General features: G+C 43.1%; 1 protein-coding gene across 1 annotated transcript in view; it reads right to left on the minus strand.

The window, feature by feature from the left end:
- The window catches only part of Mtmr7 (myotubularin related protein 7), a 78,704-nt gene that overhangs the window by 27,135 nt on the left and 28,864 nt on the right, over window positions 1-22,705 (minus strand). Inside the window, exons 4-6 of the mRNA XM_005362544.3 lie at window positions 16,562-16,719; window positions 9,364-9,492; window positions 5,452-5,586 (exon numbers count right to left, since the gene is read on the minus strand). Coding sequence (XP_005362601.1) covers window positions 5,452-5,586; window positions 9,364-9,492; window positions 16,562-16,719 — 422 coding nt within the window. The remainder of the gene's footprint in view (window positions 1-5,451; window positions 5,587-9,363; window positions 9,493-16,561; window positions 16,720-22,705) is intronic.

The raw sequence follows: 22,705 nt of genomic DNA on the forward strand, positions 1-22,705 counted from the left end.
CTTATTCTGCATCTGAGTTCAAGTCAACAAATGAACAGGATCCATACAAGAAGCTTTATGTTCGTGCACTTATTCTGCATCTGAGTTCAAGTCAAGTCTCCTCACCACATATCCCCTCCTCTTCTAAAAACAACAACATGTTATTACATATACAACGTATGCTCAGACTTTAAAATAATTAAGAAGCTACAAAGGAAGAACCGACTGGCAGTCTTCCTGACTGGCACACAGGAGGAAGCATTTTGAAAGTCAATGTGTACTTCACACAACAGACAGAAGGTGGCAATATTTAATCTATCATACAATTTTTTTCAGGAGCAGCACTTATTTTCAGCAAAAGCTGAACTCTCAAAGCAGAAACACAGTTTTATCCAAAAAGCTACTCTAGACTGAGATAGATAATAGACAGACAGACAGGCAGGCAGGCAGACAGAGAGGCAGACAGACAGACAGACAGATAGATAGGGATAGGACAGAGTATGCTTTACACCAAGAATTCTCTACTAGCAGGTCTAATGTGGCTCTTTTGAGAACTACATTTATAATTAAGTAAACAGCTATTGGCTTCTGGTCCTAATAATTCCCAAGTACATAAAGCCATGGTATTTTAAATGCATCCCAATTTCTAGATCTGCTTGAGAAGCAGGGGTGGGAAAATCTACCCCGTTCACAGGAAAACCCTTTGCTATCTAGCATTAGCATTTCTGGTGCAGAAATATCCATAGAAGAAACTAAGAGTCAAGAAGATGCACATGATGTTGTTCTTGTTGCCTTAAGCAAGTAACTGAAGACAGAAGGGAAAACACATGGTACCAGTGGCAAATGGTAGCATAAAATCCCAACCAGGCTTCAGAGGGAACAAATAGGTATTAGGACTGGTAAGAGCTGGAACCTGTGCAACTCTGCCAGGTAACAACAGTTACAGCTGGGGTTTGCTGGGGAGGATGGAGAGGCTGTTCTGGATAAAGAAGTAAAGAAAATGGAGACCCAAGAGGGGCTCAAAGCATTTAGGGTCCTCTACAGACAGCCTCAGTTGAGGAATTTAAATTCTGTCGTGGTGAGCCGGGCGGTGGTGGTGCACGCCTTTAATCCCAGCACTCGGGAGGCAGAGGCAGGCGGATCTGGGGAGTTCGAGGCCAGCCTGGTCTACAAGAGCTAGTGCCGGGACAGGCACCAAAGCTACAGAGAAACCCTGCCTCGAAAAACCAAAAATAAATAAATAAATTCTGTCGTGGTGAACAACTGTTGAGTCATTTTGAGTATCTTTAATGAAAAAGTAGAAATTGATTTAGAGCTGATGACAAAGAAGGTCCACCACACGGGAGCAGCATGGCAAGTGGTGGGCGTTTAAAAACTCAGCAGTGAGCCAGGCCTGGTAGCACAGGCCTGTACTCCCTGCTATTCTGCGGGCTGAGTCAGGGACACTGAACGATAGCCTTGACAACTTAGCAAGAACCAGTCCCCAAAGTAAAGAAAACAGAGACTGAGGATGTAGCTCAGTAGCAAAGTATTTGAAGTCACAGGTTCAATCCCAGCACTGAAAAAGGAAAAAAAGAAAGAATCAGCAGTGAGACATGGAGAGAGTATGTGCTGCCCAGGAGCCCCATCAGTTACAGACACATGTCTGCGCCTCACTTATGGTCACACAGTTTACAAAGGAGACTAATGATTGGCTGACCAACTGGTCACATGACTATGCAGTAAGAGGTGATCAAGCCCAAACTAGAAGGAAACACAATCAGGTTCTGCACCACCCCATGAATCACATCCATGAGTCCCCAGTGAGTGCTGGTCTGGAGAGCCAGCTGAAGGACGGCCTGGTCCCACCTTAGCCTTGGAGTCCAGGACCATACCAGTTACACTGTATGCCCGAATCATGGCAAAGCCTGAGCTCAGAGTTGAACAGGAAACCACAGCGAAGCTGACTTTAGCAGAAGAACTGGGCCAAAGACTGAGACAGGTTGTCAAAGGATGGTCCTCTCCTCCCCTCATCTTCCTATGACCGACTAACTTTAACTGTGGCATACTCATGGAAATACTAGATGGTTCTATTACCTACAAATATTGTCTACAGATGAACTTGTCAACTTCTTTAAGAGGACCAGGATTATATTCAAGCAGGAATCTTGATTCAGGTTAGTTTACATTTCAACCCACATATGATGTGAAACGATCTTTTTCCCTATCTACAGGCTATGTGGACTGAAGAATGCTTTTCTCCAGGACTCTGCCCCTCCCGTGCTCTCTGCCAGGCTCACCTTTTCTGTGTAGTTGGTAAGAAGGGGCCCCATGGAATGAAAGCACTTAGATAACTAGCTTTCTGCAAAGCCAGGCGATTATAGTTGTCTTACTGCTTCACAGTGCTTCTCTGGTGAATCCTCATTGACCATCTCTGCCTTCTATTAGCATGGGTATCCAAAGGGTGACTTTCTGGAAGCACACACGTCGGCTTCCATTCCACACATGGAAGATCCACCATGGCACGAGCCCATTCCTGCAGCCCTACCAGCACACTTGCCCAGAGCCCCTCACTGGGGACCTTCCGTGCAGGGAAGTTGTCTCAGCAAGGTTTGATCAAGTTTGCTCAGGTCCCACCTAAGCCAAAGGACATTGCTCCATCCATTCATGGACAAAGAATAGGAGTGATGACTGTCCTCGCCTGCCACGAAACACAATGGCACTCTCCCATTCTCCGACATCTGTCACTGGCCATGCAAGGCTGAGGCATATATGACCACGAAATATGATCCCACCTGTTAGACACCCCTAATCTTCACAGCTGTGTCTTGAAGATGCCACCTGCACGGAACCCAGTAAACAGACACTATCTCCAGAGAAAGAGAAACATCCCATGACTCTGTTACACAATAAAATAACCACAGATGCAGTGATGCTAAGCAGTCTCTGGAGCTGGAGCGTGACACAGGCTGATCTCAACCTCACCCCAGTCTGCAGGACTCACTTCCTCCACAGCTGCTAGGTGGTCAGGGCACAGTTCAAAGGCCCTTCCTGCTCCTTTGGCCTTGAAGTGATTTTGGCTGAGCATGGGGCTGGCTCTTCAGCTGTGTCTCTGGTTCCACTGGGTGTGTAGCCAACTGAGGTGGCAACCCTCTATAGTGTCCTGAAGTGGAGATATCGTCCACTAGAGAGGATTTTACTAAACAGAAGAGACACTGTCTTTGGAGCCAAATAAGCCTGTATTTGACTGAATGCGGTCTCACCCCTAAACTGTGCGATATTGGTGATTTAACCTCTTTAAAGCTAAGCCCTTACCCAGGGAAAGAAAAGAGGTCTGCTAATCCTGCAGGATTCTTACAAGAATTAAATAAGAAAGCGCTTAACACTCTTGCAAGCTCATCAAAATCTGATAAATTTTGAAATCTGAACATCTGATACAGTCAAGGACAAGGCTGCGATGTGACAGAACACTCCTTGTTTGAGACCTCAGCAATACTGTTCTGACACATTTAGATTTCAATGCACCCTTCGCTAGCAGCAGCAAGTGACCCCGAGGAGACTCTGGACAGCACATACTTGAGGATGTCACGGCCTCTGCTGCCCATCACTCTCACTGCAGCAAGCAGTTCAGAAGGCTTTCATCTGAGTGGGTGGCATGGGAAACTCTTGTGTGGATTTAGCCTTGCTCAAAGGCCAAGGATCAGGATCCTCTGAGTGGCCTCCTGAGCCTTTCTCTGTATACTAGGGAGTAAATCCGAGTGCAGGAACAAGGACCTAGGGAATGCTTGCACGTCAGCAGGCAAACCTTTCCTGGCTACCTAGGATGCCTAACACACTCGGGGTGGGGGTGGGGATCAACCAGCATAGTTATGGTCCTTAAAACAAAAAAAAAAAAAAAAAAAAAAGGAAGAAAGAAAGCTTAAAGCAAACGGTTTAAAAACTCTGTGTGTGTGTGTGTGTGTGTGCCTGGATTATATGAGAAGATACCTAACTTTATTTAATGGATGAGAGTCAAACTTCTTATCACTAGAATAAACAGAGTGAGTACTAAATATACCCTTCACATCAAATCCTGAGGATTAATTGGCTTTAAATACGGACTAGGCCTGGCCCTGCAGCTGCCACACTCTGGGGAAGGCTTACACCACACAGCCAACTGGATCACTGGCTCTTCAGTTAGCAGTCCTATCTGTTTATCTCTGTGTAAAGCAGGAAAAGCAGGGTAGGAGACGGATTTCCAGTCTCCACTCAGTAAAGCCCAGCTTCCCTCCCCATCCTGAGCCTGGCTGCAGAATATCACCTAAGAAGTACAAACTCTCAGAGAACGCAGAAGGCACAGGGTGTAGGCAGGAGGGTGGTCAGGGTCAGAGGAAGGGGTCCAAGTCTGATTCGGACAGAAAGGCACAAACTGAAGGGCAACAATGGAAGTTTAAGGCTTTTCCACATCCTCTAAGTGCAAACCTCCTTGCATCTTCTTCCCTGGTCTGGAGATTCTGTCTGTGTTGTGCAGTGAAAGTTTACTAGAAAGGCAGAGACCTGGTACATATGATGTGGCAAGACGGGAAGACTATGTCTATAAATACCTACGACTTCGCCACGAAGCACCTACTCAGAATGGTTCAACTTTTAAACTGACTTGAGCTGTTAGTCTATTTTCTCTTTCCTATGTCAAGCTTTTATTCCCTTGTATTTGTTTTAAAATAGCATAGTTGACATTTAATTCACATGTCATACAACTTACCCATTCAGGGAGGCCACCTGTAACACTAAACTGCACCCATTTACTGTGTGGTCAGCACAATGTGAAAACCAAGGGACACAGAGATGCACCGAACACAGCCAATCCCCTTCAGGGGCTGATATACGAACAGGGCAGCCCCCGGTATCCCACAGTCTGACCATGCCAAGAACAACACTTTGAAGATGAAGCAACCGGAGCCAGGAACTGTTGTAGAACATTATTTTAAGGTGTGTTACTTTTGTTTACGCTCTGGAACATGTTTAATGATGCAAAAATGTATTTGATTAAATAAAATTCACCTGTGGTCAAGAGGCTGCATCAGCAACTAGCTGAAAGGAAGTGGCAGGGAGAAGCCAGGTGGAGAAGGGTTTTTACAGAGGGGCGAGAAACAGCACAAGGGCTTTTGGGGAGACACAGGAGATGAGCTGCTTGTTATTCAGCCTTTCTGAGGAGCAGAATTACACCTCAAACCTTGAATCTTAAGTTCATTACAGGGACAGAGATTTAGTTAAGTTCCCTTCTTAGCTTTGAAAGAGTCAGTACCTGAGGAAACAGAATTATCTTAGGCTGTGGCCTAACCACTGCTGATAGCAGGGGGTAATTGCAGTTGCTGATTTGGACAGCCATGGATTAAAAGGCAGCAACAATTTTTAAAATGACAGCAAGGAATGTTATCAGTTAAGCTTTGGTTCGGTCCAGCCTTGGGACTCAGGGCTGCAGAGACAGACATGCATGAAAATGTTGACACTTACTTTGGGCCGCGTGTCCACAACATAAATGAAGTCACTTCCGGGATTGGCTTTCCTGATGGCTTGGAGCATCTGTTCGTCCTCCAGACACCGAGCGCTGAAGCCAGAAAGGGGCTGGCTGCTCCTGCAGATGGAGGCCTGCAGGAAGAGGCCACAGCAATACAGTGACATCAGAGAGGCTTTAGGACCATCCCAAAACAAAAAGTCCTTGGTTAGCCTGCACCCCACACCAATGTTGGAAATAGGATTAGACTTTGTGGAAATTTGAATCAAAGTCGAAGACCCTCTACATGGGCAAGCTTTCTGTGTAAGACCTTAGGAATGTGTGAAGATGTTTAGATGGGATCCAAATCATGAAACCTAAAGCTATTTAAAAGCAACCTATTTTCCTTTTCAATAATATTGTCTCTTTGCACTTCTGAAAGTGGAATAACTACTCTCCTGAAATTTATAAGACACTATTTTTTTTCTTTTTCAAATATTTTTTTAAAAATAAAAAGTGTTCATTCAGAAACAATACAAATTATACAGTGTTATTGACCAATCTTTTAAAAATTACTTTGCTCTAAAGTCAGTCTGACAAACTTCTAAATTCTCTAAATTAAGCAAAAAAATTATAACTGAATATTGCTACTTCACTGAATACAATGTATCGGTCATGCATGAACCTTAATAGGACTCTGTCCCACATTATAGCATAACAATAATTAACATTAGCACAGAATCTCCCATTCAAAGGCGCCATCTTCCTTGTCTGTCACGATGTTTAATGCACTTCATCTACTCTGGGTTCATCATGAACCTTACATAGGCTCTTTCCAGCCTGAGGAGATGGCTCAGTCTGTACAGTGTGTGGAGCAAGCCTGAGAAACTAAACTATTAATGGCAAGACTGGGAAAAAAATTTTAGTGCTTTTTATCATTTTCTATCCTAGTCTATTTGAAAGATCATGAGCACCCAAAATCATTTCTAATGGTCACATTTTCCCAGTAATGAAAGCCCACGTCACTATTAGGTTTGCTCAGTAACAGTGTTTAGAAACAAGAACTTTCTTCAGTCTCCTCTTAGCATGTCCCGACAATTCCAACACCATACAACCATCCTTCCATTTCCCAGGTCCTGCACTGGCGGGTTTAACCAGCTGTGGCTTTAAACAACCGTGGATCAAAAGTACTCAAATAAAAAGTATTGAATCAGCCAGGTTGTGGTGGCGCACGCCTTTAATCCCAGCACTCGGGAGGCAGAGGCAGACGGAACTCTGTGAGTTCGAGACCAGCCTGGACTACAAGAGCTAGTTCCAGGACAGGAACCAAAAAGCTACAGAGAAACCCTGTCTCGAAAAATCAAAAAAAAAAAAAAAAAAGTATTGAACCACATTGAATACACTTAGATGTTTTTGTCACCTATTCCTAAACAGTCCATCGTAGCAAGTATTTACTTCGGGTATTTTAAGCAACCGAAAGCCAATGCAGAGGGTGAGCAGTGTACATGCAAACACTAGTGTTGTAGAATATTATTTTAAGGTGTGTTACTTTTGTTTATGCTCTGGGACATTAGTTTAATGATACAAAGATGTTTTTGAACAAATAAAATTCACCTGTGGCCAGGAGGCTGAGTCAGCAACTAGCTGACAGGAGTTACAGGGTGCAGTCAGGTGGAGAAGGTTGTAAGTAGGGGTGAGAAAAAGCACATGGACTTCTTGGTACTAAGTCATTTATGAGTTTTGTTCCCTAAAAGTTTATGCTGTGAATTTAGGAGACCATATTGTACATAATTTAAAGCAAAATAACTCTTAAAAACACATAACTCTCAACAACAAACATACCCAGAATACTGCTCATAAGTAAGTCTCTAACCATGACCTGCAAAGCTGCTTGATTTCAAAGGGAGTCTGGGTGATGGTGAGCTCCGCAAGGCCCATGTACCAAAACAGGATTAAAATTAATGTCATGGGATGCCTTGATATCTGGCAAAACCAAGAGACCCTAATGCAAGCTCTCTCCACACACTGCTCCTACTGATAAGGACCCTGTCACCTAAGTCTCCTGACGTAACAGCCTGTGGCAGCTCGTGGTCACTGAAGTATGGGGTCTCAGTTTTCCTCCAGCCTATGACAAATCAGTTAAACCTCCAGTAGGAACAGAAACAGCCTCCCTGTCACGATACTGCAAGGCCTGACACCCGCCCCCAGCACCCCATTTTCTCTCCTCTCCCTGCAACCGCAACATGGCCCTTATTCAATGGCTAGGTTATAACAATCAAAAAGAGCATGGAAAGCCAAGAGGCCACTTCACCGGACTCCCACGCAGTCACAGAAATCCATAGTTAGCAGTGGGCCTTCGTAAGGACAAGCCCTCACCCAGAAGCTCTTATATACTTAAACATGATACTGGAATCCAAATGTTGTTGCAGAACACACATGACTATTCTTCCTCCTGCGATTCAGAGTTTAGTGTGTACAGAGATGTGGGGATGGGAGCTCAAGGGCCCACACGGCCAGTGTTTCCCCAGAGTAACCACAGCATGAAGGGATGCTCGGAAACAAGTCTATCCGAAGCCTTTGCTAAAACAGCTAAATCCAATGCCGAGGATCCCCAACTTCATGGTATTCTTAGCTGCTGGAAAGATCAGAGCGCGGGAGCAGGCACGGAGGGCATTAGACTAAGCTGGCCTCTGAGCTACGTTCTGAAGACCCTGGACTCACTGTTTAGATACTCTGTCTATCCTGCTGCTGGAAGGAAGACCAATCAATTCTATCCCTCACCTAAATTCCTGTCCTCTCTCACTCCATCACAAAATGTCAATGAGACTGGCATCTCAATTGAAAGTATAACAACACAGAACCTGACAACTTTACTAACTCCGTTTTTAAGAAAGAGGAGTCACAGCATCCTTTGCCTCTAAACACTGTTTCACTCCTGTGTGGGTTGAAACATACCAGGAGTTAACTAATACAGGCAAGCGTCACGTTTCTCCAGGCCCCATTTCATGGCTGGGAAAAAGAGCAGAGGCTGCAAAGGCATCCTTTCAATGAAGAGAATCCACTGCTAAACAAGTATGGTCTTTTGGAGAAGGTAACCCAGAAGGCTGTTTCCTTATTCTGGTGGAGATGCCTTGCTCAAAATATTTTTGGAAACTTCCTTTATCACCGGACAGCTGTTGCTCTACCTTGACTGTAGGTAAATTTACATTCACTTATATACAATCACATATATGTGCACATGTGTGGACACATGCGTATGCACACGCACACGCAGAGCATTGCTTGGTTTTAAATATAAAACTATATTAACCACGAAAATCAAACCTTTTTGCCTGACTTGAGCCAAGTATTTTTATAGCTGATGGCAAAGAATACTGTTACTCCTCCAAGTTTGTTTTCCTATCTTCCATGGAAACAGAGCTTTAAATTGTAATTTCTTGCATGGTTACCCAAAGACTGCATTTTCCTGCCTTCTCTGCACAGTTCTGGCGGACAGGATGTGAGCAGAAATGTCACACTGGCTTTTTGGACCTTCCTTTTAAAAGTGGGAGCCTGCTGAGCGCCTCCTCATCCACTGGCTGGAGTGAGGAACTGATGGCTGATACTAAAGCCCTCTTCATCTAAGGGTCAGAAAGACAGGCATAGCACCTTCAGAGAGGACAGCTTCATTCGGGCAGCTGAACATACTTAGGTAATGTCTGAGTCTACCATTGTTTTATTGCCAAATAGACATGGAAGGTAAGTTTCTACATGAAACTAGATTGTCTCACACCATCCACAGGATACCCATGTACCACTGAGAATTCAAATAAACACACACAGAATACTCAAATAAAGAAGACAGAAAGGAGAGACAGAGAAAGCTAGAAAAATTCCCATCCAGGATAAAACCTAAAAGCCAACTGGAAACAAAGGCCTGTTTTGAGACGTACATGGCTTTCTTTACAGTAGTAGGAGAGGGCAGGAAACCGCCGTCTGCTCCGGAACTTGGAACTGCCCACGATGATATGTGCTGTGGCTGATTTGGGAACGTACAGATCCGTGGGGTAAGAGTCACAAACCTGTCACCAGGAAACAGAAAGGTATGATGAGGCAATCAAACATCACACTGCAAATGGACCCCAGAAATCCCATTTCGACATGCCTGAAGGCTGCCAATCTTCGCTTTCCTAATCAAGTTACAGAGGGGGCTGTTTCGAGGAAACCTGAAGCCACTCTGGGAAGCGAAGTGCTGCCGAGTCTGTGACAAATCCGGAGGGAACGCAGAATAACTGTGAACACCACGTCACCGTGCAGTGTCCTTCTCTCCAAAGGCTCTTTACATGGGGAAGACAGTTTTTCATCAAAAAGGGAACAGACTGCAACTCTGCATCCTAATGGCTGAAGAAACATTAGCCCCCTGTGTTTGACTGGCAGCCCGTGTGGGGACAATTTCCGAAAAATGTAGTCACAGCAGTTATATCCTCAGGTCACCTCTGTGTCCCTGGCACACTTCTCTGAACACCCCTGCCCCTGGTCTTCCCAGGTTCCTTCCATGCTCCCGCAGCCTACCCAGTCCCGCCTTCTTTCAGGAAATCTCCTCCCGGGTCCTCCCCTAGGAAGATTTGTAGATAGGATTTCACAGTGCACCTCCCATTACAACACAATGTACCAGCTTCATCTGTGTTTCAAGTGTGTTGATTTTATAATAGTAAAAGATTTGCTCCCCATGGGACCTGGTGCCTTGGAGGATCATAGGATTGAGAATCAGAAATCAGCTGCTTGGTACATGGTCTGGCATTTGTGACTCTGCAACCTTGAAGAGCCAAACTACACCGGATGTTTTGGTTTTTCTGATCTCCAAAAGTGATAGTTTAGTAATGATATTTTAGGGGGTGGACAGAAGAAACAATCAGATAACAGCCATGACAGATCACTTTATAAACCAATGGAGCCAAAAGAAATGCCAGCACTTGGCAATGGTGTGTGCTGCTGGCTGTCGGTGTTTGGTTTTCTCATCAGTCAATCCATCAGATGGCAGTTTCCTGGGCTTCATCAAGCAACTGTTTTTGTTTTTTTTTTCCTGGAAGTCAAGCATCTTTGGAGTCATAGCAACAGAATCCACATGGGTGTAACAACAGGGGTAATACTTTATCTACAGATCCTTTGGCCAACTCCGCCCACTCTTACCACACTACGAGTTGCCAGTGAAGGGAATGAGAAACCACATGAGAGTTGTCAGCCTCCTGTCAAGATGCCGTCTATCCCTGCCTGCCTCCACGAACTCTCTTAACCAGACAGCTCAAAATTATGGAGCAAAAGGCCACAACAGGAATGACCACAGGTCCAAAGCGTCATTTCAATCTCAGGTGGGCTCATACTCTCAAGGAAAGGCCTGTTCCAGAAGTGGAGAGCCCAGCCTACTAGGACCCAGACAGCAAGAATGAGGCCACAGAACATTGCACTTCCTTCCTGATTCCAGCCTCGTGTCTGACTCTGTCTCATGCAAGCAAGCTCTAGACTATTAATACAAACCACTCCTGCTGGCCCATGGGTCAAACATGTGATCACCCAGCAGACTGTCTGTCATATGCTGAAAATGACCAGTTTTGAAAGGAAGTAAGTTTTCAGTAAACTGAGGAGTACCTAGCTCTTCCTAATACCAACAATATGAAGAAACGGAAAGGTTTAATGGCTAAGTGGAATAACAATCTGTACTAGGGAAGATTTTCCAAAATACCTCACATAGCTTCTGGAGATCAAGAGGAAAGTGAAGGAGCCTGCAGCTCCTGAAGTTCTCCCAAGGCCAGAAAATATCTAGTGTGGTCCAGGCCACACCACTGTGTACCCCATGGCTGAAATGATAGTAGAGAAGGAGAGAGCCCAACCCCAAACTCCAAGGCTGTCCTGCTGTCTCTGCATTAGCGACGGCACAAGGCAGACACCACCTTCTAGAACAGCAGAGCCAACACTCTCAGAGGAGATGGTCGGCCTTCATGTCGGCCGATGCAAAGGTCAAAGCTCCCCTACCCGGGCCCAGTCAACAATTTCCTGGCTTGCAGACTGGCTGACACAACTACGTCTCTTGAACACAGCTCTATTAAAGGAATCTTGCTTCTTCAGAGCACTGAGCCCTAGTCTATGAGCCAAGTAATTGGCATTCTGATGCATTTTCTAGTAGGATCTCCAACATGCTAAAGCAACTGCTAAATCAATTAATGACGATAACACCCTCGGGCTTCCAGTGCCATTTAACTTGAGTTCTAATCACTATTTTTACATAGCTGAAAGAACGAGATATATCCTCCTTTTAAAGCAGGCATCACTCTCAAGTGAAAACTGAGAGTCCTATCCTGAAAGCTACAAACACTTCTGAAGAAATTGAAGACACAAATGGAATGATACTTGAATTCCTACATGAGAAGGCCCAATATGGCTACAATGTCCCTACCCAAAGTAACCTACAGACTCGAGGCAATCTTATCAAAGTCTCAATGGCCATTTTTGCAGAAATACAAAAATTTATCCTAAAACTAATATACATTCTAAAGAGACTCCATATAATCAAAACATTTTTTTAAGAACAAAGTTGGGGATTCCTACATCATAATTTGAAGACAGGTTAGACAGCCACAGATATCCGAGGAATATGAAGCTATCATAAAGACAAACAGAGAAACAAAATCGAGGGCTCGTGAATAAACCTCACACACAGCTGCAGACCCTAACAAGGGACCAAAGCTGTTCTTGGAAAAAAAATGGCTTCTTATCTGGTTACTGGAAAAATTAGAAATGTCTACCCGAAGTAAAAAGGTGAGCCCTTAGCCCTTACACAAAAATGAACTCAGTATGGATTAAAGGTGTAAGTGCAGGATGCAAAAAAACTACGAGGAATCACTTCACGTTAAGCTCTGGTTTTCATTTCCTGTGGATTATGGTAAAAGTGTAAGCACTGGAGAACAAAAAAACAAAACAAAACAAAACTACATTGCACATTAATTTTTATGCATCCAAAGAGCAACCAAAAGAATGCAAAGGCAACCAAACAAATCACGGGTTTACTTTCCAGAATACAAAAAGAAATTCATGTCAACAAATCAAATGCCTTGGCTAAAAACAGGCAGGAGACTTGAACACCCTCAAGACATTCACAGCACACACAGGAAATGATGGTCAGAAGCACTAACTACCCTGGCAGGGAAACGAGTATCCACTACACTGAGAAACTGCCGCACAACTCAACTGTTAGGCTGGCCACTGCAAAGCCAAAGCCAAAAACAATTGCTGGCAAAGAATTGTACATGCTGCTGAGACTCTAAAGCAACGCAAGCACAAGAAACACAGTAGGAAAGTCTTTGCAGCGTTTAAAACGCAATCACTACATGAAACAGAAACCTCACTCTGGTAAATAAGCATATGAGTAGGGAGACTGCAAAGGTTCACAGGGCCCTGCTAGAAGCAGCACTGCTCCTGGGGGCCAAGAGACAAACACAGCTCCCAGATCCATCAGCGGAAGGATGAACCAATGCTTCCTGTTCACATTGGACTACCGTGCACCCTAAATGGAAGTAAATGCTGCCATATAAGCCAATAGAATCACATGAGAGATAACACTGCATGATTCTTTTTCACGTGCAGCATCTTAAGGAGTCTAATTCACTAAAATGGGAAGTAGAACGGTAAACACAGGCCGAGCAGAGAGGAGAGGGGAGAATTACTGTGTAAGGCGAACTCTGGAGTTGAGTCGCACGGCAATGTGGCTTACTGAGCTCTATTAAGCGCACGCCTGAAAATGATGAAGGTGGCAAATTTGGAAAGAAATGCTGTCAATCTTAGAAATCTCATGGCTGTCACTTTTACAACTAGTTCACAGAGTTGTAATCAAAATCCCGGTAATGACGAATGCGTCACACAATATAATTTATGCTACTACATTTTAAAATTCCTCAGGAATCACCTGACATTTTTGGCTGGTTTTGAAAATCAAAAGGAAAAATTTAGAGAAAATGGGAAATGTTCATAAGACTGAAACATGTTTTTCTCTTGCTTTTTACTTCTGACTTGACTTTGTTAATGAAACAAGTTGGGCTATTGTTTATGAATAAGAAAACATTTTTTGTCCTCACTAAATAAATTAGCCTGCCTTAAAGGCCCATGTGTATCAGTGGGGTCCTGCCCTAAGGAATCTTTTTAGGTAACTCCTGCGTTCAATCATTAAGCTGCTACCACGTCCTTACTTTATTACGGGAATTACTGTTAGACCCAGGCAGAAATGAGTAACAGAGAGGCGGGCCATGAAGATGTCACATTCTCAGAACTGGTCCCTACTGCCCTGGGTACCTTCCGGTAAATGTATTTACCTATACAGATCATATCCACTCAAGATGCTATCCAAGGTGTCTGAGTCAGACGCGGATGGGCAGCTTCTTGTCGGGAACTGAGGTACATCTACACAGAAACACTGGCCCTATAACTTACTTCGAGGAATTTATGACAAAGGGTATGAGCAACATAAAGTAATTTATAAATAAAAGATAACATGGTAAGATTTAGCTGTAGGGAACTGGAGTAAACAAGTCTGATTGAATAGATGGTTTAGATCATATTTTAAGTTATATTACAAGGAAGAATGAATAACTTTTTCCCCACTTCCAGGAACTGAACTTGGGTTCTAGGAATGCTGGTCAAGTACTCTACCACAGAGCTACATCCCCAGCCTGACTAAAATATTAACCGTGTAGTAGACACCAATTACTTTACCTGAATAAAGGTAATCTCAGGGTTGTGTATAAAACAAAGAACGTACTTAGGGAGTTAGGCTGCCATGAGCAAGTGCCACAGGTATCCTGGCTCATGTGGCGTTGACATCAGAGTTGACAGTGACTAACCTGCCCAAGACCACACAATCAGAGCACAGCAGAACTCTTCTGACATCACCTCCATCACTGGCAAGTTCCTCTCGGCCACCCACTTGAAAGGACTTGTGCCAAGTATAAAATAACTCATAAAGCAAGAGGGAAATACATATTTTTCTTAATCATAAGGTCATGAAGTGGATTAAGATGGAATTTTCCTCAATGGATGGCTAGCCAGAACTTACTATGTAGACAATCTCTGTTCTATCAGGAGGGCAATAGATAAAGACAAGTCTGTTGTATTTCTCAAGTCAGAAAATCCCCGCGGTTTCCACCTTTTCTGCACAACACTCTGTAAATGGGCGGCCTTGTTTTTGCTGCGTGTTACTGTGGAAAAGAAACGCTGTGTGACACATGGTTTTCAGTCTGTGTAGAGCAGGACTCCGGTTACTATGCATGAGTCACATTGGGGATGTTAGTTCTCTGGGGGAAGTCACCAAAAGGAAAAGAGCCCTATTTTCAAGAAAATACAATTCACTGGCTGCAGCTCGCAGTGTTCTTCCTTGATCAAAAAGAGTCACACCGTTGCTTTAGAAATAAAGACATCTGACTTGCTTTGCTTTAGAGCTGGGTTTCCCTTCACTTTCATCTTAAGGCTAAATAAAACATTTGGTGTAAAAGTTGAGTTTAACAAGAGGACAACTTGGTCTAATTATATTAACCTGATACCTTCACAAAGATAAAGTAAGGTATCAATTATTGAATTTAAGCATAATTACAAAGAAGATTCAGTATCAGGAGTAACCATCTGCATCTCAAACAATCTGTATCTCCGAGATATTCTGAAGAATAGTGAAGAACCATCCAATGTTAGGATAAGATGTAGTCTTAAACTATAATAATCATAATTAGTGAAAAACTAATTGTAGATTTTATACAGTGTCAAATTTAGACAAAGAGTAGCCATATACAAAAGTACAAATTATGATTAAAATCTATGATTAATTAGAACTGGGATGCAGCTCAGATATTCTGGGTTCAGTCTCCAGCACTCATAAGTCAGGTAATGAGAAACATATCTACACCTTAGCACTTGACATACAAAGGCAGGAGGATCAGGAGTTGAAGGCCATCCTTGGCTACATGTGAGTTTGAGTTCAGCCTGGGCTGCCTGAGACTGTCAAAAAACAAAAACAAAAAAAACACAAATGAGAAGTTCTGAAGATCAGAAAAACATGCTGGAATGTATCTTTAATAGCTCCATGAATGGTTAACAATTACCTAAAGCAAAACAGTATCTACAATATACTGAGATAGTCTTCTAGGATAAAGGAGCAAGAATGCAAACAGGCAATTCAGAGAGTCGCTATGACTGTTCAATAAACACAGGCAGGCACTATTTAAATAAGAAAGGGTCTATTAAATTATGTAACTATCAACAAAGGAAGGAAAGTAATACAGAAGAGGGGGCTTGAAGTATATCTCAGCGGTATGGTAAGGCGTTTGCCAGACATGCTCAGAACCCTGGGCTTGAGCCTGAGCAAACAAACCCACAAACACACAACAGTTAAACCATGCTATTACCATTCATATTGTCTCTCTCTTTCGCCCTCCCTCTTTCTCTGCTGCCCCTCCACACCTCTTTCTCCCTTCCCTTGCTAACTCCCTAAAGCACTAGGAATCAATACTGAAGCTAACACGAACATGTGAGTTTATCACTGGAGAGAACAAGGGCTATCTTGGCACTCCTCCTCCCTGTGAGTATAGGCACATTTTTTTCCACATCTCTCTAGGGAACCTCTTGGTGACCTTATGTACCAATTGAGAATCCAGTAAGCGTATCAAGAGGCTGGTGCCAAACTGCCATTGGAGTCCCTCTGATCGTCCCCTGTGCTATAAAAAGATGTGATGGGAGAATGAGGTTCCAGCCAGCTCTCCCATCAACTGGCTGCCCACAGAGTCTCCACTTGGCCTTCCTGAGTTTCCACATGCTCACCCCCTTAAGAGGAGAAGTATGCACGGATGGTCTTGAGGGACTAATTCTAGGTACGGTTGGGCCACCTGGCATACAGCTACTGTGGCAGATCATTTGTGCAGCATGCCCAAGACCCTGGGTTCGATTCCCAGTAGTGGAGGGGGCAGGGTACCAGCAAAAAGAGAAAGACTTGGGGACCCTCAGACTTCATCTATAAAGAGCAGCGGAATCTAGAGGAGATACAAGTTATCCCACGCTAACTGCCGTTGTTGATTCATGCGGAGTAAGTGTTTGGATCCCACTAACATGGTTGCCACTCACTCTGTAGTCTCTATTCACATCGCTGAGCTGCCAATAGTTATCGGGGAGGCCCATTCTCTCGTATTCTTCACTAAGATCAATCAGCAACCAGCCCTGTTCTCTTTCTTCCTTATCCAGCTTGGGATTGAAGGAAAAGCAGTATAACTCCTCGTATTTCACTGCAAGAAAAAGAGAGTAGAAGCCAAATCAAGCTAAGTCAAAGCCAGAAACTGCCCCAAAAACATTCTGTCCCAGCTGGAGTTCACCATCCCAGCCTCCCACCCCTGGCAAGGGAACAAGGGCACCCTGCTGCTATGGACAGGGTCACAGGAACCCCTCCCAGCAATGACAAGACGACCTTGAGGCATCTGGATGCAACTCTGCAAGAGCTTCCTTCTCTGCAGAAAGCAGGGCCTTTCCTCCTTGAGGACAGAGTCGTTTTAACTGCTTCAAAAGTGACTATTTTCCAAAACACATAAAATACAAAGCATGACAATAATTAAGAATGTAGGAATTCATCAGACATCTATTCTGTTTGGCTCTGGAACGGGTCCTAAGAGGGACATAGTTTGATGCTCACAAAATTAAGAAATCAGAAACAAAATAGTTAGAAAAGCTGTGAATTATGTAACAAAACATGTATTTTTAACAACTACACATAATATAATCATGTCGCTCTTAAGGTCTTTAGAGGAGCCATTAATAAAATCAGTCTATAAAGCACCACAGCCTACACATAGAGTCCAAACTGAGGGATGCATCATGGAAGCTTTCTTTCAATTCGGCCAGACATTTTTCTCCCTCAGGCTTGTAAGGCCAAGACCAAGAGTCTTACTTCTTACTTCCTCCCTTTTCCCAATAAAATTTAGCATTTGTTTTTTTTTTTTTTTGCTCTGGTCTTGCCATATAAGGGAAGTATACAGTTTACCATATTACCACATTGCCATTACCAAAGTCCCTGTTGCCACATTAAAAAATAAAAGGAAACAGTGAAATTAATTTAGTAATATTTTAACCCAATATAGCTAATATAGTTACTTTAACATGTATATAATACAAAATATAGTACAAGGCCACATTTTGTTTCATTTTGGGGACTCCGTGTATAGTTTGTATCACTACAGCTTGGTTCAGGAACAGACACATGATGGAGGAGGGTCATACTTTCATTGGTTAATAAAGAAACTGTTCGGCCTGATAGGTCAGAACATAGGTGGGTGGAGTAGACAGAACAGAATTCTGGGAGAAAGAAAGCTGAGTCAAGCAGACGTCACGGAGCCAGCCACCAGATCAGACATGCTGAATCTTTCCCGGTAAGGCACCACCTCGTGGTGCTACACAGATTATTAGAAATGGGTTAATCAAGATATGAGAGTTAGCCAAGAAGAGGCTAGATATAATGGGCCAAGCAGTGTTTAAAAGAACACAGTTTGTGTGTTGTTATTTTGGGTAAAGCTAGCCGTGTGGGAGCCGGGCAGGATGAAAAGCAGGCCTGCTCGCCTTATCACTACAGACACGTTCGAAAATGCTGGGTGGGCATCTGTGGCTTAGAAGTTCAAGACCTAAGAATTCCTGACCATGATGAGTCTTTGTTTGGTTCTAGATTCTATTCTAAGAAACCGATCAATCCAGCTGGTAGGCACTAGTGCTGACCCTCACTTCAAAGACGAGAAAAGTGAGGCAAAGGAGGCTGAGGAAGAGCACCCTACAGGCCATCTGTGTTCCATGTTCCCGCAGAAGTTCTCAGCTCTTCCCTTATTCCCCTTCTCCACCCTCATACACCTCCTTTCTCTCTCTAATGTGGGCCTATAGCCTCAGTTTTCCCAGGCCCTCCCATTTCATGCTCAGCTGGCTGACAGCACTCTGGGTGGACAATTTAATGCTCCTATGTGTGACTGAAGGCCCTATAAAAGAGCTGGCCACCAACAGGAGGCCAAGCCAAACTCAGTCATAAGGCTGTTTTGACTGCTATTAACATGACTCACCCGCAGGAAAGAAGAAAGACAAGGGTCGTATTTTGAAGGAAGATAAGGGCATTTTCAAGGAGTACATCTTTTTCATTAGACGTCTAAGAGGCACAACTAGATAAATTGTGTTCCACTTCAGTCTTTCGTGACATCACCATTCTAAACATCAAAGCAGAACACTGGGCTGTGCATCAGAGAAGAACGGTGCACAGGCAGGCGCTAGCACATCACAAACACACACACCCCAGACACGATCAGTAAAAACAGTTTCTGGCATATGAGCTAATGGGGAGCAGCAGAGAAGATTGAGACCCTGTTTTGGGAAGAGCTGGCTCAACACTGAGCCATCTTTTCCGTTACTGAGTACCCTTTTCATGACTCGGACATCTGCTACCATACTGCTAACTGCAAAAGAAGTTTGTTGAAGATGCCAAAAGGATCTCTTGAGAACTCCTCAGCTCCCTGGGGGTAACAATGGAAGTGAAGCTTCCTTTTGTTAAGTGTTTACAAATAGGTCTCAAGGTCCGAAGAGGAAAAACATCCCATGACTGACAGTTCTCTGTATGTGGGCTGAGAGTGAACAGTCAGAGTGTACAAAACCAACACTGGACAGGAAGACCCTGCAGTTGGAAGATATCAGACTAGGTTTACATTGAAATTTTAAGATGTTTTCTTTTGGACACTTTTATATAAAGGGATGATAAACAAATCTTCAGCCCCAATCTTAAAATTCCATATGAGGGCAAGAAAGCCTCCATTTTATTTTTGTTGTTGTTGGCCAAACCTGGATCTTGTTTCTGTACTGTGGACAAGCCTCTTACTCAGAAGCCAGCCTACACTGTACACTGGGGACTGTGTAATCTGAGAAATGAAAAAGTACCCAGCACAGACGTAAATTCTACAGACTAGTTCCCACTTCACTACTGTTCTGTCCCTCCTACCCCAACGCGCATCACAAAATACGGCAAAATTTTAACAGTTATCGGGGAAGGAAGATTAAAACAATTTTTTGGACTGAAGAAATGTTTAGTAGTATTCTGTTTGCAGGTATGTTTTTTAAATTTGTATAATGACAAATTCTAGGTGCACGCACACACATGCACACATATGGTTCAATTTGATATTGAGATTCCCACTATCATTATTATTATCTGTGTGTGTATGCGTGCCATGCACAGAATAATCAGGGTTCGTTCTCTCCTTCCACTATGGAATCACGTTGGTCATCCAGCTTGCACAGTGAGAAATCCTAACTGCTGAGTCACTTCCCAAGTCCTGTTAAGATTTTTAAATACAGCATGGAGTAGTAAATCAAACTAATGAACTTCAAATAACAAATAGGTTTGTGATGAGAATATCCTGAATCTACCTTCTTAGCAGTATTGAAATGTATAATATTCATTAATAGCACATGTATAGTGAACATTTTTCTCTCTATTCATCAGCTGATGGGCACAGGTTGCTAACTGTGAGGGTGAGGCTGTTAAAATGAACATGGAAGGAGACAATGTAATGATTTCAAGTCTGTAGGTGCATCAGACGGCGGCTCTATGTTTGGTTTCTGAGGAGTGCCCACACTGTTCTCGATAATGGCTATACTCATTTATATCCCCACCGTAGACAAGAGGTCTTTTCTTATCCTTCCTGATCTCAAAGAGTATTTGTTTCTTTTCACATTAGACACTCTCATGGGTGTGAAGCAGCATCTCAATGTGGTTTTCATTTTTATCTGCCAAATGATTAGTGACGCCAAGTTTTTCCACTTGTTACCCATTCGGATAATTTTAGAAATGTCTAGTTAAGTCCCTTGTAATTCTTACTTGGATTATGTGTTTTCTTCTCACGGAGTTTAAGTTTCTTACATAGTTGGATATCAATCCCATATCAGATGTATGTCGTACAACACAGCTGTCTCTGTCTATGAACTATTATTCTCTTTATAGTAATCTTTAACTATGAACAAGAGTGTTGGGACCATTTAGAGTCCTGGCCTCCAGCTGCTCTTCCCTGCTAGAGATCTTTACTTTCCTTCTGATTTGAGTTACTGAAAGCTGTGTCAAAGTTGTTTACCAGTTCTGCTTCACGAGCACGTGTTGCCTTGCTTTGAGGATCAGAGGATAAGGTTTTCACCTGTTGGCCCACCTTACTGTGTTGGGTATATAAGCCTCCGTGGTGCTACTGAATCAAGGGTTTCTTACTAGTGACTAGAGGTCTGTGTCTCTGTGTCTCTGTCTTTGTACCTTTCAACCTCCAGCCCCTTTCCTGAAGCTCGTGAACTGTATGCTAGAGCATAGAGTGCAGACAGGCGTTGTGCGCGGCACAAGAGAAAATTATTTGTCCATCTAAGCAAGGCCATCTCCCTCAGCTGATCTACCCTACCCCTCTTAAAACAGACATGATAAACAATGCTCAGACTTTGTATTTCCAGGTCTGTGCCATCACATCCCTCAGAACAGCTTCTGCTGCCGGGACAGGCTGGGAAGTGGGGGAATGGGGTGTTGTCCTAGGGTTCTTATTAGAAGGGCACATTGGACCTCTTCGTATGAAAAGCTAAAGCAAACCAAAACAACAACAAGAAGAAACCAAGCATCTGAACTACAGGAGTAATCTAAAACACACCTTTAATTTTAAAAATTGCTTTTTAAACCAAAGTTTTTCTAATAAAACCTAATCCTACATCACTGCATACTGTCTACCAAGACAATATAATTAGCTTAACAAAGACAAACTTAAATGTATTTTTACCCAGAAAAGCAAACTGACAATTCCTAAAATATTATATAAAATTAATTAATCATGAATATTTCTGGAAAGCCTGGTTTGTATTTTAGTCAAATACATAATGAAAACTGAGCACAGAGATATGCACTTTCACTGTGTTACGCTACTGCTCACTGTGTCTCCTCACTCTGGAAAGTCTGTGAGCTGTCACTATGGGAAGCAAGTCTCTCTCCACTCCAGCTGAACCCCCTTCTCTTACCATCATCTTCTCACTCAGTTGAATTTCCTGCTTCCTACAGGAACACAACTTCAAGTGTAAACTCCCAACTTGGAACCTGTCATTGACCCTTTGCTCCTTTTCTCACATATAAAAGGTGCGGAGAGAGGTGCAGAAGGGGCATGTCGGGGGAAGGAGAAGAGCTTTGCAGCTATCCTCAGAAAAAGTTATTAGAAGAGGATATTTAGAAAAAAAAATAGGAAGAAATGTTATCTCCCTATAGAATAACTTGGAAAAATAGAGGAAAATTTAATGCTAAATGTACTTCAAAAATTCAAAGATAAGCAAAAAAGAAAAAAAGGCCACCAGCTACCATCAGGATGCAGAACTGTGGGGTTTTTAGGATCCGAAATATTGAAAGCCTTAGACAATCCACTGAATTAAGCCAAATCATAATAAATGCCATGGAAGACCCATCAGAGAACAATAAGAAGATAACAGAGGCTGTTACTGGATTTTGCACCCCTAAAATAAAATAGTAAGGGTGCCTCATCTTCACTGTGTATTTTAAATAAGTCCAAGTTTAGATTATACATTAGGGCTGTAGAAGCTAATGTCATAGAAGAGGACTACCAGACTCAGATCAATAAAAAAAGAAATGAGCAGGGTGGGGAAATGGAAGAATCAGTAAAGCAGTTACCCTGTAACCATGAGGACCCAAGATTAACTGACTGCCATTAAATACATGCAGGCGTGGTGGCTCACACTTGTAATCTCATCACTGGGAGAGCAGACAGGCAGATCTCTGGGCTCATCTGCCTATCGGCCTAGCCTACTTGTTATGATCCAAGTCAATAAGAGACCTTCTTTCAGAACACATGGTGGCTTCCAGAGGGATGTCCCAATGGTTAAAGGGGCAGAGAACCCAGATTTCATCCTCCGCACCACGTGTAGCTCTTAATTCCAGCCCCAGGTGATCTTATGTTCAGGCACTGCACACATGTGGTACATACATGAATACTCATACACATAAAATAATAAAAACTAAAATAAAAAATAACAAAAAAACCCCAAGGTGGAACAGCTCTTGAAGTTGTCCTCCAACCCTTACACACATGACTATATATACCTACACAAATGAAAATAAAATGCCACTGCAAATTTGCTCAAGCATCAATGATTTAGACAGTATAAAGATTCAAATTAAGAAAATGAGATAAACCCAATCATGGGATTTTTGAAAACCGTAGTAAATATACA

The sequence above is a fragment of the Microtus ochrogaster genome, linkage group LG7_11 (genome assembly GCF_000317375.1).
Source record: "Microtus ochrogaster isolate Prairie Vole_2 linkage group LG7_11, MicOch1.0, whole genome shotgun sequence".
Lineage (NCBI taxonomy): Eukaryota > Metazoa > Chordata > Mammalia > Rodentia > Cricetidae > Microtus > Microtus ochrogaster.